General features: G+C 41.8%; 1 protein-coding gene across 1 annotated transcript in view; it reads left to right on the top strand.

Moving 5' to 3' along the window:
• The first annotated feature begins 5,008 nt into the window (after window positions 1-5,008).
• WWTR1 (WW domain containing transcription regulator 1) overlaps window positions 5,009-17,149 on the top strand; it is a 217,737-nt gene continuing 205,596 nt past the window's right edge. The window contains exons 1-3 of the mRNA XM_025375094.1: window positions 5,009-5,095; window positions 5,596-5,731; window positions 12,507-12,623. Coding sequence (XP_025230879.1) covers window positions 12,589-12,623 — 35 coding nt within the window. The 5' untranslated portion in view covers window positions 5,009-5,095; window positions 5,596-5,731; window positions 12,507-12,588. The remainder of the gene's footprint in view (window positions 5,096-5,595; window positions 5,732-12,506; window positions 12,624-17,149) is intronic.

Raw genomic sequence — 17,149 nt, forward strand, 5'->3', positions numbered from 1 at the left:
ATAGTAGAATAGGAGTAGAGTCCTCTTCCCAGGAAACACAGCAATCCCCAAATGAAAATGGGATCTTTTAGAAAGGAAGAAGGGAGATAAATCAATGCTGAGACCATCAATGTCTGCTTTACCCATACAGTGGTTTTGGCTGGCTACAGAATTTGGTCACAAAACTGTAGTACTACTTTATAGTACTGTACTATGTACTATAAAGCACATACTTTATAAGTAACCCAGATTTCTGCATCAATTCCCACAGTTAATGACTACTAAAAAACTAAATGTGATTATATTAATCATAACACTGTTTACTGAGAAAGAACTTGAGAACAGAACATTGATTTGGATCCTGAAAACTTAAGTTGCCCCATGTATGGCTTTTTTTTAGTGCCTCAGTAAACAATGTTTTCTTGCTTCATTTTGAAAAATGAAAAATCTGGCCGGGCGCGGTGGCTCAAGCCTGTAATCCCAGCACTTTGGGAGGCCAAGACGGGCGGATCACGAGGTCAGGAGATCGAGACCATCCTGGCTAACACGGTGAAACCCTGTCTCTACTAAAAAATACAAAAAACTAGCCGGGCGAGGTGGCAGGCGCCTGTAGTCCCAGCTACTCGGGAGGCTGAGGCAGGAGAATGGCGTGAACCTGGGAGGCGGAGCTTGCAGTGAGCTGAGATCTGGCCACTGCACTCCAGCCTGGGTGACAGAGCAAGACTCCGTCTCAAAAAAAAAAAAGAAAAATGAAAAATCCTAGATTCTCCAGAGAGAGTTTGATTTGTAGATTCCCACCCTGCCCTGCTGCCCCCAGCAGAGTCACCAGCCAGGAACATTTTGTTGAGGTTTATTTTTTACAATTTTTGTTATGAATGTAAGAGTTTTAAATTTCCCCCCCACTCCAAATATTGTTGAATTATAATATTGGATATGCCTTTCCTAATTATATATGCTAAAAGAAAAATACCACACACACACACACACACACACACACACACACTCCCCTAAAAGCCCCTTCCAGGCCGGGCGCAGTGGCTTACACCTGTAATCCCAGCATTTTGGGAGGCCGAGGTGGGCAGATCATGAGGTCACGGGTTTGAGACCAGCCTGACCAACATGGTGAAACCCCATCTCTACTAAAAATACAAAAATTAGCCAGGCGTAGTGGCGTGGCTTGTGCCTTCATTCCCAGCTACTCAGGAGGCTAAGGCAAGATAATCGCTTAAACCCAGAAGGCAGAGGTTGCAGTGAGCCAAGATCACGCCACTATACTCCAGCCTGGGTGAAAGAGCGAGACTCTGTTTAAAAAAAAAAAAAAAAGGCCTATTCCTTCTGCCTATCCCCCAGAGAATGGCAACCCTCCCTAGTTGAAAACTCACTGTTCTAGAACTTGCTATCACCAACCACCCTTCTGGTTATAATTTAGCTTCTTAAGTTTCCCATAGACAGAAAATGTGCTAACCAGCAAACTTGGATTTCGGGCTTGCTTATGTTATGTTACCCATTGCAAGTTAATTATTTGGCATTCATCAGCCCTTAGAGTCCCATTGTGTCTATGTGTGCTAACATTTAAGTTTCTGCATTAATAAAAATGAGTACCACATTCCTGAACAAAGTCCCCTCCATAAATCTCACTAGAACCAGAGGTGCTATCCCATCCCAGTGACCAGCCAGTCATTCTCCAAGCCACCCTCACCAGACTCCTTTTCTTCCAATTGTACTAGTAAAATCATTTTTTAAAAAAGAAAAAAGAAGCATAAAATACCATAGGTAGAATTTATTTTACCATCTAGAAATGCAAGATGGCACACATCTGTAGAAACATTGAAAGGAGAACAAGACCTTTAGGTTGCTGTAATCCTAGGGCTGATTATGAGAAGTTCCCTTAAAGCGAGTGCTTGTGAGGAAGAAATCAGTAGCTAGAATGTGAACTTTGAGTAAATATTGGCCATAAAAATCTCTGTTATCACATGTGAAGGAAGGAAAGAGGCTTATTACAAGAGTAGAGACTAAATTCACCCACAGGGCTGCAAGTTCCTTTATTCCAGAAAACCACAAAGAGGAATCTTTTAGTGATGCAAACATCAAGGATAAGGCCTTTTTATTTTTTTAGACAGGATCATGCTGTGTTGCCCAGGCTAGAGTACAGTAGTGTGATCATGTCTCACAATAGCCTCAAACTCATGGCTCAGGTGATCCTCCCACCATAGCCTCCCGAGAAGCTAGTACTACAGGCATGTGCCACCATGCCTGGCTAATTTTTTAATTTTTTGTAGAGATGAGGGCTTGCTATGCTTCCCAGGCTGGTCTCGAACTCCTGGTCTCAAGTGATCCCCCTGCCTGGGCCTTCCAAATCACTGAGATTACAGCCATGAACTACTGTGCCTGGCCAAAGAGTAAAGCCTTTGCAGAGATGTTGTTGTTTTGTATTTAACTGTAGAATATCTCAAACTTACACAAAAATAAATAGAATAATATAATGAACTCTCATGTGCACATCACTTAGTTTCAATGATAATCAACTAGTGTCAAATATTGTTGCCTCACAATCCCCACCCACTTTGCTCTGTGCCCCCGTTCTATGTAATTATGAGTCAAATATCAGGCATCATTTCCGAGATGGAGATTGTTTAGTTGAAGAGCAATCTTATTCTGACTGGTAATATGAAAATGGTCACTGTGGTAGAAGACTTGCGTTTCTTCAGATTACATTTCCCTTGTGGTTAGGCTGCACTATCCCAGTACAGTTTCACTTGTTCTTGGGTACATGTGATATTTGCTGTTAATTAAGGGATTGTTCATAGGAGAATAAGAGCAAGTCTGAAGACCCCAGGAAAGGTGTGCAGGCCAGATTATCACTTTAAACTTTAGAGAGCTGGCCTGGATTTGGCTGGATATGACCCATACTCGGACACGGAAGGCCCTTACTACCACAGAATAAGGAGACCCTTATTCTAAAACTGAAGAACCCAGAGGTGCATGCCAATACTGTTACATCAGAGTAATCCTTTTGCTACTCAAGAGGCTGAAGCAGGAGCATTACTTGAACCCAAGAGTTCAAGATTGTTGTGATCTATGATCAGGCCTGAGAAGAACCACTGCACTCTAACATGGGCAACATAGCGAGACCCCTGTCTCTAAAAAAAATTATTTTAATACAAAAAACCTGAAGAACCCAGTCTGGGTGCATTTGCTCACACCTGTAATCCCAGCACTTTGGGAGGCTGAGGCGGGAGCATCACCTGAGGTCAGGAGTTTGAGACCAGCCTGACCAACGTGGAAAAACCCCATCTCTACTAAAAATACAAAATTATCTAGGCTTAGTGGCACATGCTTGTAATTACAGCTACTCAGGAGGCTGAGACAGGAGAATCGCTTGAACCCGGGAGGCGGAGGTTACAGTGAGCTAAGATCGTGCCATTGCACTCCAGCCTGGACAACAAGAGAGAAACTCTGTCTCAAAAAAAAAAAAAAAGGAAAGAAAAGAAAAGAAAAACAGGCTCAAGTGCCACCTGTAAGAGGAAGGAGAACTGGACCCTGCCATGGGAGTTAGGCAGAGAGGGTCCAGGATCGGGCCCGAACCTTCTGGTATGCTAAGAAGCCAGTCCTAAGGTTGCAGGAGGTTATTTGCTCGGAGGCTCACCCCTGGGAGCTAACCATCATGATCCTGTGGGAAAGTTAAATGTTCCCAAGGAGTCCTAAAGTTATTTGTGAGGGAAACCTAGTAAAAGTCTAGACTTCCTGTTGCACCATAGGTTGGATGAAAGTAAAAGAAATATACCGTCATTATAATTTCCAAGCCCCTTTAAGTCCTGAGCTAATAAATAAATGTAATAAATAAATATTAACATTATGTATATATGTTTGATGCGGGTAGGCAGTTTCTAGAAGGATACATAAGAAATTCTTAATAGGGTTTCCTCGGAGATGGGGCCAGGGAGGGTGGTCAAGATTTTTACGTTTTACTTTGTAGTCTTCTATACATTAAAAAAGTTTATTAGTTATATAATACAAATACATAAGATACAAATGTGTTTATATATAATGTGTCAGCATATCCCAACTGAGCCAAGAAGTTTATGCCACATTAGGAATTAAATGGTAGAGAAAAATAGTATTTTAAAAATATTACCCCACAGTGGTCTACATGTCAAGTTCCTTCAAAATTTTCCTTCTGAAATTTTCCTGTTTTTTTTTAAAGACTATATCTTTCTTGCTGAGCTATAAGCTATAAAACAATTTTAGTATTCTCCCAGGCCTCCACCATTACTAACACTATTAATTCCTTGCACATAGCATTCGAGCAGGGTTCTCGTCCCTGGCTTGCACACCCAGAGCCTGGCCCCAAAGTAAGTAAACCTGAATTGGGCTCACCTGAGCCCATCTTTTTTCTCAATTTTAAAAGCTTCACAGGTGATTGTGATGTACAGCCAGAGCTGAGGCTCAGCATTAGAGGAACTGGGGAGAATGATACAGGGAACAGTGCTAGAGTACTCAACCAACCTTCTATGCTAGTTGATGGGTCCATCCCAGAGATACTCCATGAATGAGCAAATAGCAGAGCAAAATATAAATTGAACCCTTTCAACGAACCATGAACACCTTTGTAGTTTAAAATATACTTGTTAAAGGGTGTTTTAAATTAACTGTCCACTTCATTCCAATTTGTCTTTTGATTCCCTTAGTACTTTTCCTCCTTGCATTTCATGTAAATGCAATGCTGTGTGAGTAAAGAGAAGGGAAGAGAAAGAAGAAAATGTGCTGAAGCAGGTATTTTTAGAGTGGGTTTTCGGAATATTTTGGAGTTAGCATTAATTCATTTCAAAGGGGCAGAAAAATATTCAGCATGAGATTAGTATGAAAAATGTTGGCAGGACCTCTAATTCTGTTGCTCACTCTCCAGGATTTGGAACAGGCATGTTCCTTTCATGTGGAATTGGAATTAATTGGACAATTAATTCAAAATGCCTTCATGAAAAGAACAAAAACAAATAAAATTGCCCTTCATGTCTGGTTGCCTCAACAGAACAACAAAAAAGTGATGGAAATGGATGCTCTCCCAGTCTTACGTTTCTGTGTAAATGTGAAAGAGAAACATGGCTACAAGGACCAGGTATGGCCTAGGAAAAGGGAGAATCTACCTTTTAGAGTAGGGGTTTTTAACATAGGTTCCTTAGAAGGTTTCAAGGTGTCCATGAACCTCCTGAAATCACATACAAAATGGTGTGTGCATGTTTTTTTCTAGGGTTATGGTCCATGGCTTTCATCAGATTCTCAAACCATTGGAAAACATTAAAAACTGCCTTTTTTTTTTTTTTTTTTTAAAAGGAGTCTGGGGGGTAGGGTGGAGGCTATAAAAATTATTCAAGTTAGGAATATTAAAAAGAGAGCCTGTTAATTTAGTCAAATATTAAGGGGAATCACATTGATTCTTAGAACTGGAGAGAAGGCAGAAAATCACGTCATTTGAAGCCAGGCATTGGGAGACAGGAAAGAGGTGGGCAAGAAATTACAGGCTGAAATTCAGGTAAAGGAGCAGGTAGTTGGTAATTGTTGAAGCTGTGTGATGAGTGCATGGGGATTCATTATATCATTCTCTTTACTTTTGTTTAGGTTTGAAATTTTTCACAATAAAAAGTTTTTGAAAATAAGGAGCCCCAGAGAGAATTCCTAGAAGATGGCAGAGCAGGAAAAAGAGGAACCTATCTTCCCACCTAGATAATAATTTTACCAGTAGAATCTGTCTAATGTATTTTGGAACTGTGGAGTCTGTTGACTTCCAGGGCTTGGGCAATAATTGTGGTTAATTTTCATCAATTTCAGCTGTAATCACAGTAGCAGCTAACCACCCTTCAGCCACGTGTCAGGCAGCTGTGCACATGGTCCTGTAGCAACCTTTACATAGCCTGTGGGAGCCAGGGTGGCTGAAAAGGACCCTGTCCTCCAAATATCTAGGATCTGTGCTCTCATTGCTGATTGCTGCTTCTGATCACAGAGGTGCAAAGAAGCAGCAGGTTTTGTTGTTGCACCTTACCCCATTGTTGCAAGTCCCTCCATCTCTGGATGAAGTGACTCTGGGAATATAAAGGGCAAACATCTTTTTCCCTTCCTACATTTTTTCCCCTTTTGGGAACTAGATATTGAAGACTAGAACATTAAAAATGAACCACATATATGTGATTGGAGTTAGAAAATCATCATGTATACCCAGGGAAAGGCGAAGGCTCGAAAAAATATATGAGAGGATCTTAACTTTATACTTCTGGCTGATCCACACCACAGAGACAGCCTACAACAACAACAACAAAAATAGAAAACCAGCAAACCAGCTGGGTGAGGTGGCTCATAACCTGTAATCCCAGCATTTTGGGAGGCTGAGGCAGGCAGATCACCTGAGGTCAGGAGTTTAAGACCAGTCTGACCAACATGGAGAAACCCCATCTCTGCTAAAAATACAAAATTAGCCAGGCGTGGTGGCACATGCCTGTAATCCCAGCTACTTGGGAGGCTGAGGCAGAAGAATCACTTGAACCCGGGAGGCGGAGATTGTGGTGAGCTGAGATCGTGCCATTGAACTCCAGCCTGGGCAACAAGAGTGAAACTCTGTCTCAAAAAAAAAAAAGAAAAAAAGAAAAAAAAAAAAAAACAGCAAACCAAAAGAAAGGACACTGATTTTCAGAGTTACCACATTATTAGATTCAAATATCCAATTTCCAACAAAAAATTCACAAGGCATGCAAAGAAACAGAAATGTATGGCTTGGTTAAAGGAGGGGGGGGGAACTAACAAGAAATTGTCCCTGAAACAGATCTAAAAATGGATGTAATAGACAAGGACTTTCAAACAACTGTCTTAAAGATGCTAAAAGAACTAAAGGAGGATGTGGTGAAAGTCAAGAAAGCAATATGTGAAGAAAATGGAAATACCAATAAAGAAATAGAAAACATAAAAAGAAAGAAAAAATAAATTCTGGAGCTGAACATTACAGTAGTCGAAGTGAAAATTTTAAGAAATTCAAAGGCAAATTTGAGCAAGCAGAAGAAAGAATCAGCAAACTTGATAGGACAATGAAAATTATCAAGACTGAGGAACAGAAAAAAGATTGGAGGAAAGTGAACAGAGCCTAAGGGACCTATAGAGTACCATCAAGCAGATCAACATGCATTGTGGGAGTTCCAGAAGGTGAACAGAGAGAGAAAGGGGAAGAGAGAATATTTGAAGAAATTATGGTCAAAAACTCCCTAAGTATTTGGAAAATTCACAAATTTGTGAAAATTAACCAACACATTCTTAAATAACCAATGAATAAAAGAAGAAATCACAATGGAAATTACAATGTACCTAGAGACAAATGAAAATGAACACACATAGCACCCAAACTTATGGAACACAGAGAAAGTAATGCTAAGGGGAATATTTATAATAAATTCAAAATTTACATTAAATAGCTTACATTAAAAAACAATAAATGTCTTAAATCAAAACCTAACCTTAAAACTTAAGGAACTAGAAAAAGAAAAAGAAACTAAACCCAAAGCTGGTAGGAGGAAGAAAATAATAAAAATTAGAGCAGAGATAAATGAAATAGAGAATAGAAGAATAATGGAGAAAAATAATAGAAGAATAATAGAGGAATCAAAAAATGGTTCTTCAAAAAGATCAACAAAATTGACAAGTCTTTAGCTAAATGGACTACAGAAAAAGAAGACTCAAATTATTAAAATTAGAAATAAAGTGGGGACATTATTACCAAATCTACAGAAATAAAAAGGATTTTGAGAGAGCAATTGTACTTCAACAAATTGGATAACCTCGATGAAATGGACAAATTTCTAAAAACACACAACCTATCAAGACTAAGCCACAAAGAAATAGAAAATCTGAATAAACCTGTAGCTAACAAAAAAGTTGAATCTCTTATAAAAGACAGTAATTTAAAATATCCCATGAAAGAAAAGCCCTGCACGGTGGCATGCAACTGTAGTCCCACCTACTCAGGAAGCTGCAGTGACAGGATCACTTGAGCCCAGAAGTTCAAGACCAGCCTGGGCAATGTAAGAAGACCCCATCTCTTAAAAGAAAAGAAAAGCCCTGGATCTGATGGTTTTACCGGTGAATTATACCAAACATTTAAATAACTAACACCAATCCTTCTCAAACTTTTCCCAAAAAATTGAAGAGGAGAGATTACACCCTAACCAGTCTATTAGGCCAGCATTACCCTGATACCAAAGCCAGACAAAGACTCTACAAGAAAAGAAAACTAATATGCCAATATCCCTTATGGACATTGATGCAAAAATATTCTGAACAAAATATGAGTAAACTGAGTGCAACAGCATATTAAAAAGATTATACACTATGGCTAAGTGAAGTTTATTCCTGGAATGCAAGGATGATTCAATCTGTGAAAACTGATCAATGTAATACACTACATTAACAGAATGAAGGGGGAAAGCCACATGATCATCTCAAGTGGTGCAGAAAAAGCATTTGACAAAATTCAAATTCATCCTTTCATGGTAAAAATTCTCAGTATACTCTGAATAGAAGGAAACTAACTCAACATAACAAAAGCTGTCCGTGAATAACCCACAGCAAACATCATACTTAATGGTGAAAGACTGAAAGCTTTTTCTCTAAGATCAGAAGAAACAAGACAAAAATTTCCACTGTCACCATATAGCACTAGAAATGCTAGACACAGCAATGAGACAAGAAAAATAAATGAAAGGTATCTAAATATCCCTGTTTGCAGATGACATGATCTTATATGTAGAAACCCTGAAGATTTCACACACAAAAAAGTTAGAATTAATAAACAAATTCAGCAAAATAGCAGGAAACAAAGTCAACACACAAAAATCAGCTGCATTTATATACACAAACAATAATCTGAAAAGAAAATTAAGAAAACAATTTCATTTATAGTAGCATCAAAAATAATAAGTACTTAGGAATTAACTTTATCAAGGAGGTAAAAAGTCTATGTACTGTAAAGCACAAAATATATCTGAGAGAAATTAAAGAAGACATAAATAAATGGAGAGCTATTTCATGTTCATGGATTGGAAGACTTAATATTGTTAAGATTTCAACACTACCCAAAGTGATCTACAGATTTAGTGCAATTCATATCAAACAAGGTTTTTTTGCAAAAATAGGAAAACAGATCTTAATATTCATATGAAAATTCAAGTCAAAATAATCCTGAAAGAGAAGAACAAAGCTGGAGGACTCACACTTACTGATTTAAAAATTTATTGTAGGTAACAGTAATTAAGACAGTATGGTAGTGGCATAAAGACTACACATAAAGACCAATGAATACAATAGAGAATCCAGAAATAAATCTTCAAATATATATGGTCAAATGATTGTTGGCAAGGGAACCATGATTATTCAATAAGGAAAAGACAGTCTTTTCAACAAATGGTGCTGAGAAAACTAGGTATTCACATGCAAAATAATGAACTTGGACCCTTATCTAATACCATATGCACAATTTAGCTCAAAGTAGATCCATGGCCTAAATGTAAGCCCTAAAACTATAAAAATCTTAGAAGAAAACATAAGGCAAAAACTTCATGACATTGGATTAGGCAGTGATTTTGTGTAATGACACAAAAGGCACAGACAACAAAAGAAAAAATAGACAAATTAGACTTCATGAAAATTTAAAAATTTTATATTGAAAGACACTATCAACAGAATAGAAAGGCAACCTACAGAATTTGAGAATATATTTACACATCATATGTCTGATAAGGGATTAATATCCAGAATATATGGAGAACTCCTAAAACTCAACAACAAAAATACAAACAGCTCAATTCAAAAATGGGGTGAAGGACTTGAATACATATTTGATACTTCTCCAAGAAGATATACAAATGGCCAATCAGCACATGCAAAAATGCTCAACATTACTACTCATTATGGAAATGCAAGTCAAAACTATAGTGAAAGCCACCTGGACACCCTTAGGATGGCTACTATCAAAGCAATAGAAAATAAAATGTGTTTGCAGGGATGTGGAGAAAATAGAATCTTTGTGCCTGTTTAGGGGATATAGAATGGTATAACCACTGTGGAAAGCAGTATGGTGGTTTCTTAAAAAATTAAAAATAAGGCCGGGCGCGGTGGCTCAAGCCTGTAATCCCAGCACTTTGGGAGGCCGAGGCGGGTGGATCACGAGGTCAGGAGATCGAGACTATCCTGGCTAACATGGTGAAACCCCGTCTCTACTAAAAATACAAAAAACTAGCCGGGCGTGGTGGCGGGCGCCTGTAGTCCCAGCTACTTGAGAGGCTGAGGCGGGAGAATGGCGTGAACCCGGGAGGCGGAGTTTGCAGTGAGCCGAGATCACGCCACTGCACTCCAGCCTGGGAGACACAGCGAGACTCCGTCTTAAAAAAAAAAAAAAAAAAAATTAAAAATAGATTTACCATATGATCCAGCAATGCCATACCCAGAAGAATTAAAAGCAAGGTATCAAAGATACTTGTATGCTTATGTTCTTACAGCATTATTTACAAGAGCTAAAACATTGAAGCAACCCAAGAGGTCATTGACAGATGAATGAAAAAGCAAAATGTGATATATACTTACAATAGGATATTATTCAGCCTTACGGCTGGGCACAGTGGCTCATGCCTGTAATCCCAGCACTTCGGGAAGCCAAGGCAGGTGGATCACCTGAGGTCAGGAGTTCAACATCAGCCTGGCCAACATGGTGAAACCCTGTTTCTACTAAAAACAAAAAAACTAGCTGGGCATGGTGGCTGATGCCTGTAGCCCCAGCTACTTGGGAGGCTGAGGCCCAAGAATCACTTGAACTCAGGAGGCAGAGGTTGCAGTGAGCCCCGAGATCATGCCACTGCACTCCAGCCTGGGCAACAGAGTGAGACTCAGTCTCAAAAAAAAAAAAAAAAGAGAATATTATTCAGCCTTTAAAAGGAACAAAATTCAGGCCAGGCATGGTGGCTCACACCTCTAATCCCAGCCCTATGGGAGGCCAAGGCAGGTAGATCACTTGAGGTCAGGAGTTCAAGACCAGCCTGGTCAACATGCTGAAACCCCATCTCTACCAAAAATACAAAAATTAGCCAGGCGTGGTGACAGGCACCTGTAATCCCATCTCCTCAGGAGGCTGAGGCAGGAGAACCACTTGAATCCAGGAGGCAGATGTTGCACTGAACCGAGGTTGTACCACTGCACTCCAGACTGGGCAACAGAAGCAGACCCTGCCACAAGGGAAAAAAAAAAAAAAAACGAATAATAAGAAAATTCTGACGCATGCTACAACATGGATGAACCTTGAGGACATTAGGCTAAGTGAAATAAGCCAGTCACAAAACAACAAATACTATATAATCCCACTTTTATGAAGTACTTAAAGTAGTCAAAATCATAGAGACAGAAAGTAAATTGATGGTTGCCAGGGGTAGCAGGAAGGGAGCAATGAGTAGTTGTTTAATGGGCATAGAGTTTCAATTTTGCAAGATGAAAAGAGATCTGGAGATGGATGCTGGTGATGGTTGCACAACCATATGAATATACCAAATGCCACTCAGCTGTGCACTTAAAAATGATTAAGATAGCAAATTTGGTTACATATATTTTACCATAATAAACTTGGGGGAAAAAATTAAAATGAAAAGAACCCAAGTGAGATAGCAGAGGATGCTGTGAGCTGTTGAGCCTGTGTGAACAGAGACTACTGGCCCTCATGGCATCATGTGGCTGAATGAGTGGTTGGTAACGATCTGTTTTCTAATATCTGTTTCCTTTTCTTCCTCAATTTTTTTCTTAATTTGCTTCCTTGAGAGAACAATCTTGCTTCTTTGAGATACAAAATTCCAAGTTTGATGTGGTGATTATGGGGAAAAGAAGAATGTGAGGTCACAATGAGAAGATGGGACACTATGGAAGGCCCTTTAATTTTCTAATAGTCACATAGACTTTAAAAAATAATCTCTGGGGCCTGGTAACTTAGTAATGTCATTGAGTTATTATAAAAGAGTAAGCAATTTTATAATATATTTGTTTAGGGATATAATTTTGTATAATTTCCCTTGTTCAGTTATTTTTCAGTATAAATCAGCCTTGATGATATGATCTTTTCTATTTTTTTCTAAAATTAGGATAATAATACATGTTTTATTAATGGTGATATAAACTCTAGGAGAAAAACATGAATGAATACTCACAAGTATTTACTACTTGTGAGTAGCAGAAAACGTGAATACTAACAAGTTACCATAATCTTGTTCCTAAATTTCCACGAGAGACCTTCCAAATGTATGAATTTTTATGTCTATATCTTGAGCCAAGAATATCCTTCTTCACTATCCCCACCCTACACCTAATCAGGAAATTTTCAAAGTTTTTCAACATATTTCATATTCACAAATTGCTTATGTTGGATCATCACCCTTGTCCTTCACTTATTGGGCACCAGAGGGCACACATCTTAAATCTCACTTTCTCAGAGACACAAATCCTTTTTCCCTCCACTGCAGGATTTTCTCCTCTGGATTTGCTCTGGCACCTTGACTTAGGGGAACAGTTCAGCTTTGCTCTTCCTGATTAGTGGCTTTCCTGATGGTGTGGTTCAACACACCCACCAGAGACAGAAAGTAATGATTACTCAGGAGGCCTGCTCCCTGTATCAATCTGCACAATCAAAAGAATTGTCCTTGGGCCGGGCGCGGTGGCTCACGCCTGTAATCCCAGCACTTTGGGAGGCCGAGGCGGGCGAATCACGAGGTCAGGAGATCGAGACCATCCTGGCTAACACGGTGAAACCCTGTCTCTACTAAAAATACAAAAAATTAGCTGGGCGTGGTGGCGGGCACCTGCAGTCCCAGCTACTGGGAGGCTGAGGCAGGAGAATGGCGTGAACCCGGGAGGCAGAGCTTGCAGTGAGCCAAGATCGCGCCACTGCACTCCAGCCTGGGCGACAGAGTAAGACTCCGTCTCAAAAAAAAAAAAACAAAAACAAAAGAATTGTCCTTGAAAATAATCTTTGTAAACCATTAGTTCTTTTTTTTTTTTTGGTTCTTGCTAACTTTTCATTGTTTTTAGGCTGCAGATAGCCTAAAATTCTATTCATAACTTTTGCCTTCAAAGCTTATAAAGTGAGATAATAGAGGTGAAACTGCTTTCGAAGGGGAAAGAAGCACCATATAATTGCAAAGTAGAATTACCTCTAGGAGAAATGTTAACCAGACAAGGCCAGTCTGTCACCCACTGGGAAGTCGCACAATCTCAGCTCGCTGCAGCCTCAACCTCCCCAACTCAAGCAATCCTCCCACATCAGCCCCCCAGGTAGCAGGACTACAGGCGTGTGCCACCTAAGTTTTTTATTTTTTGTAGACACAGGGTTCACCCTATATTGCCCAGGCGGGTCTCGAACTCTGGGCTTAAGTAACCCGCCCACCTCAGCCTCCCAAAGTGCAAAGATTAGAGATATGAGCCACTATGCTTGGCCCATAATTTTTGATTCTTGTGACTGTGTGCTCACATTTTTTTCTTAATGATTTCTCTGTTGATCTTTCTTTATAAAAATTTCTATTTTCTAAACCTATTTAATTCTTCTGGACATATCCTAAACTACACATTCAGAGCCACCCAAGTAGCCATCCATCCATTTATGAAATAATATGACTACTAAGAAATCTAGAAATTAAATTTAAAAAATAAAATATGATTTTTTGTTTACTATAAAACAGGTCTCAACAATCAATAAGTAAATGATTCTAAGAGAAAATGTCAAAGTATAAGTATATAGATTTTTTTTTCCCTCATAACAAGTAAGAATATTTTTATTTTCCTTTGGGCCATCCCTCAATCACAGTATATTCAGAATAGTTTTCAAATTTTGTAGGATTGTTTTTATCTTTCTGTGCCTTTGACAAGTATGAGCAGATTTAGTTGAGGAGGTAAGTAGGCCACAGAGCATCAGAACAATTTATTTTTATTTTTATTTTTATTTTTTGAGACGGAGTCTCCCTTTGTCACCCAGGCTGGAGTGCAGTGGTGTGATCTTGGCTCACTGCAACCTCTGCCTCCTGGGTTCCAGCGATTCTCCTGCCTCAGCCTCCAGAGTAGCTGGGACTACAGCTGTGTGTCACCTTGCCTGGCTAATTTTTGTATTTTTAGTAGAGACGGGGTTTTACCATGTTGGCCAGGCTGGTCACAAACTCCCGACCTCAAGTGATCCACCTGTCTCGGCCTCCCAAAGTGCTGGGATTACAGGCATCAGCTACCATGCCAGGCCCAGAACAATTTCTGAATTCAAAACAAATAGCCCTGAATAGTATATTCTCTATTCACTGAATAGAAAATTCATGTTCAATGTTTTGTCAGTGTTTTCATCATAGGCAAACCTGAGAACAATTTTCTTAGGAAGACAGCGCCATAAATGTTGATGAGGCTCCCTAGTTAACCCCCACCTCAAACCAAACCAAACAAAACATTTTATCCAGTTAAATATGTGGTAGTCCCCTCTGAAATCCCCACCACTCTTTGTTATTCATGTATTTACTGTTTTTGTGATTAACATAAGTAATAGGAAGAGAAATTCATATCTGTAGAGCACTTTATCCACATGTACTAAGTTGTACTTGTCTCCCAACTCCTATGTGAGATATATGTATGAAGCACTATTGTTCTGGGATCTTTGGGATTGGGATGTCGCTTTTCTGGCCGAAAACTTCTTTGGTGCCTTTGCCCAAGTTTTGCTCAGGCCCTCTGGGTTTGTTCCGCCCACTCGGCCAGGCAGGCAGTGCCCCACTCATGCTACTGGCCCTTGATCACACGCCTCTAAGGGAGACTGAGTCAGGTGTGGAGCGGCAAGGGATGTGTAAGCGATCATGGGATCCGGCCACTGTGCACAAACACGCCGGCTGCTGCCAGAGGGCAGGCAGTTCCGAGTGTTGGCACGGGTGCCGGGGCTCTGTGAGGCCGCGCTGGACCAGGCACACTTCAAGCAACTTTCCCAGCTGGCACCGGAAAATGCAGTGATGCCCAGAAACTTGGAGATGCCTGCAACTGCAGGCCCCCAAAGACGGAGTCACAGCCCTGGCTTGGGGAGCTCCCAGGTCTGGGCTCCCTGAAGGGCCGCAGCTGTTCTCTCCTCTTCACCCACAACACGGCGAGCAAGGGGCGGGTTTCAGCCCTGTTTGTGTTAACAGCTCTTTTAGCCTTGCCATTTGGTGGGTTCCGAGTTCTTGTTCTGCCTTCAAGAAGAATGGGGTACACAGACAAGTGGAGGGTGAGCAAGGCGAAGAGGAGCTTTACTGAGCAATAGAACAGCTTAGAGGAGACCTGCAGTGGGCAGCTCCTTTCCATAGCCAGGGTGTCCCGACCAGTTTTCAGCTCTCAGCAGAGAAGGTAGCTCCTCTCTGCAGCCAGTCCTCCCATCATCTCTTCAGCTCCTCTCTGCAGCTGGTCATCCCCTTGTCTCCCTGCCCTCTCTCCATCCTCTCTTCCGAGTTTGACTCTGGGGGTTTTTTATGGGCCCCAGAGGGTAGGAAGTGTGTGCTGATTGGTCCATGGGTGGCCGTGGATGGGCCCAGGGAAAAGCACCGCACGTTCCCACTCTGGTCCGTGGGACTGGCAGCCCGGCCCCCAGGCTTCAGGCCGCCCCCCGTCCCTTGGCTTGAAGGTAGGAGTTTCCTGGGGACCCACCCCATTTTGCCCAGAGTCTATCTGCTTCCTGCTGCTGTTCATGGTGCCCAGGTTGTTCGTGCCAAGGGGCACGCCAGCGCCTGGCTGTCCTCAGCACCCCCTGGTCTCCCTCCCATGCTCATTAGTTCCCAAAGTCCAGAGAGGGCAGAGTGGCAGGGGCCGAGTGTGTCAGTGCTGCCCTGAGCCTGCACACACCCAGCCAGGCTGCAACAGTGCCCGGGCTTGGCCCCATCCTTGCTCTGAGATCCGAGGGGGATGCTGGGAGCGGGGAGAGGCTAGATACTGGGGGCAGATACCTCTGAGCCTGCTGGGACAAGGGTGGCCTTCCTGGGCCCCTGAGAGTGCATAGATGCCTGGTTCTGCAGTCGCAGCTGGGCGCTGCAGCTGCGGGGCTCCTGCCTGCTCCCAGCCCCTAAGAGCACAGGGAGACCGGGGTCCATGTCCACAGCGGTGTCTTGGGTGGCTGCAATCGCACCCGAAAGGTCCAGGCTGCTGCCTGCTCCCTGCTCCCGATAGCTTCATGAAGGTGACACCGCCCCAGGCCCAGCTCCGCCTTGGGTCCCCTCTCTGCCCACCCCTTCATGTGCGACCGCACTGCTCTTCTGTCAGTAGGCAACTCGGCCTGGCCCCATCACGGCAGCCGCCACTGGAGGGCTCCCAGGGCAGGCTCCAGAGACTGTCACCTCCTCCCCGCAGTGGTGAACAGCAAGAGCAGCGACGTGGGACCAGGGTCCAGAGCGGCAGAGGCTCTGGGCCTGGGATCAAGTCCCACCCAACTGCACGAGGGTTGGGCGAGGGTTGGGCAGGAAAGTCGAAGTCGGCTGCCTCAGGGATGCAGGCCACAGGGGTCACACCGCTGCCACTGTCGCTCCCACAGCCGCTCCCTCAACCACTGTCCATGCCCCTCTGCTGCTGCTATCACTGTGATCCTTATTTTATAACTGCCTCAGATAAGTTAAATAAACAGATTTAAAAATTCAAGATGTAGGACGGGCGCGGTGGCTCATGCCTGTAATTCCAGCACTTTGGGAGGCAGAGGCTGGTGGATCACCTGAGGTCAGGAGTTCGAGACCAGCCTGGCCAACATGGCAAAACCCCGTCTCTACTAAAAATACAAAAATTAGTCAGGCGTGGTGGCGGGTACCTGTAATCCCAGCTACTCGGGAGGCTGAGGCAGGAGAATCGCTTGAACCCAGGAGGCAGAGGTTGCGGTGAGCCAAGATTGTGCCACTGCACTCCAGCCTGGGCAACAAAGCGAGACTCCATCTCAAAAAAATAAAAAATAAAATAAATAAATAAATAAATAAAATAAAATAAAAATTCAAGATGTATGTACATTATTATGGAAGAGAATTCATGGTTTTATTTTTTTCAGAATTGGCATAGACAGTCCTGAATTTCTAATGGTTTATGTGTGAAAATGTTTTTTTAATGTCAAATAGTTTAACTTAAGTATATTTTTAAATGAATA

This window comes from Theropithecus gelada, chromosome 2, assembly GCF_003255815.1.
Source record: "Theropithecus gelada isolate Dixy chromosome 2, Tgel_1.0, whole genome shotgun sequence".
Taxonomy (NCBI): domain Eukaryota; kingdom Metazoa; phylum Chordata; class Mammalia; order Primates; family Cercopithecidae; genus Theropithecus; species Theropithecus gelada.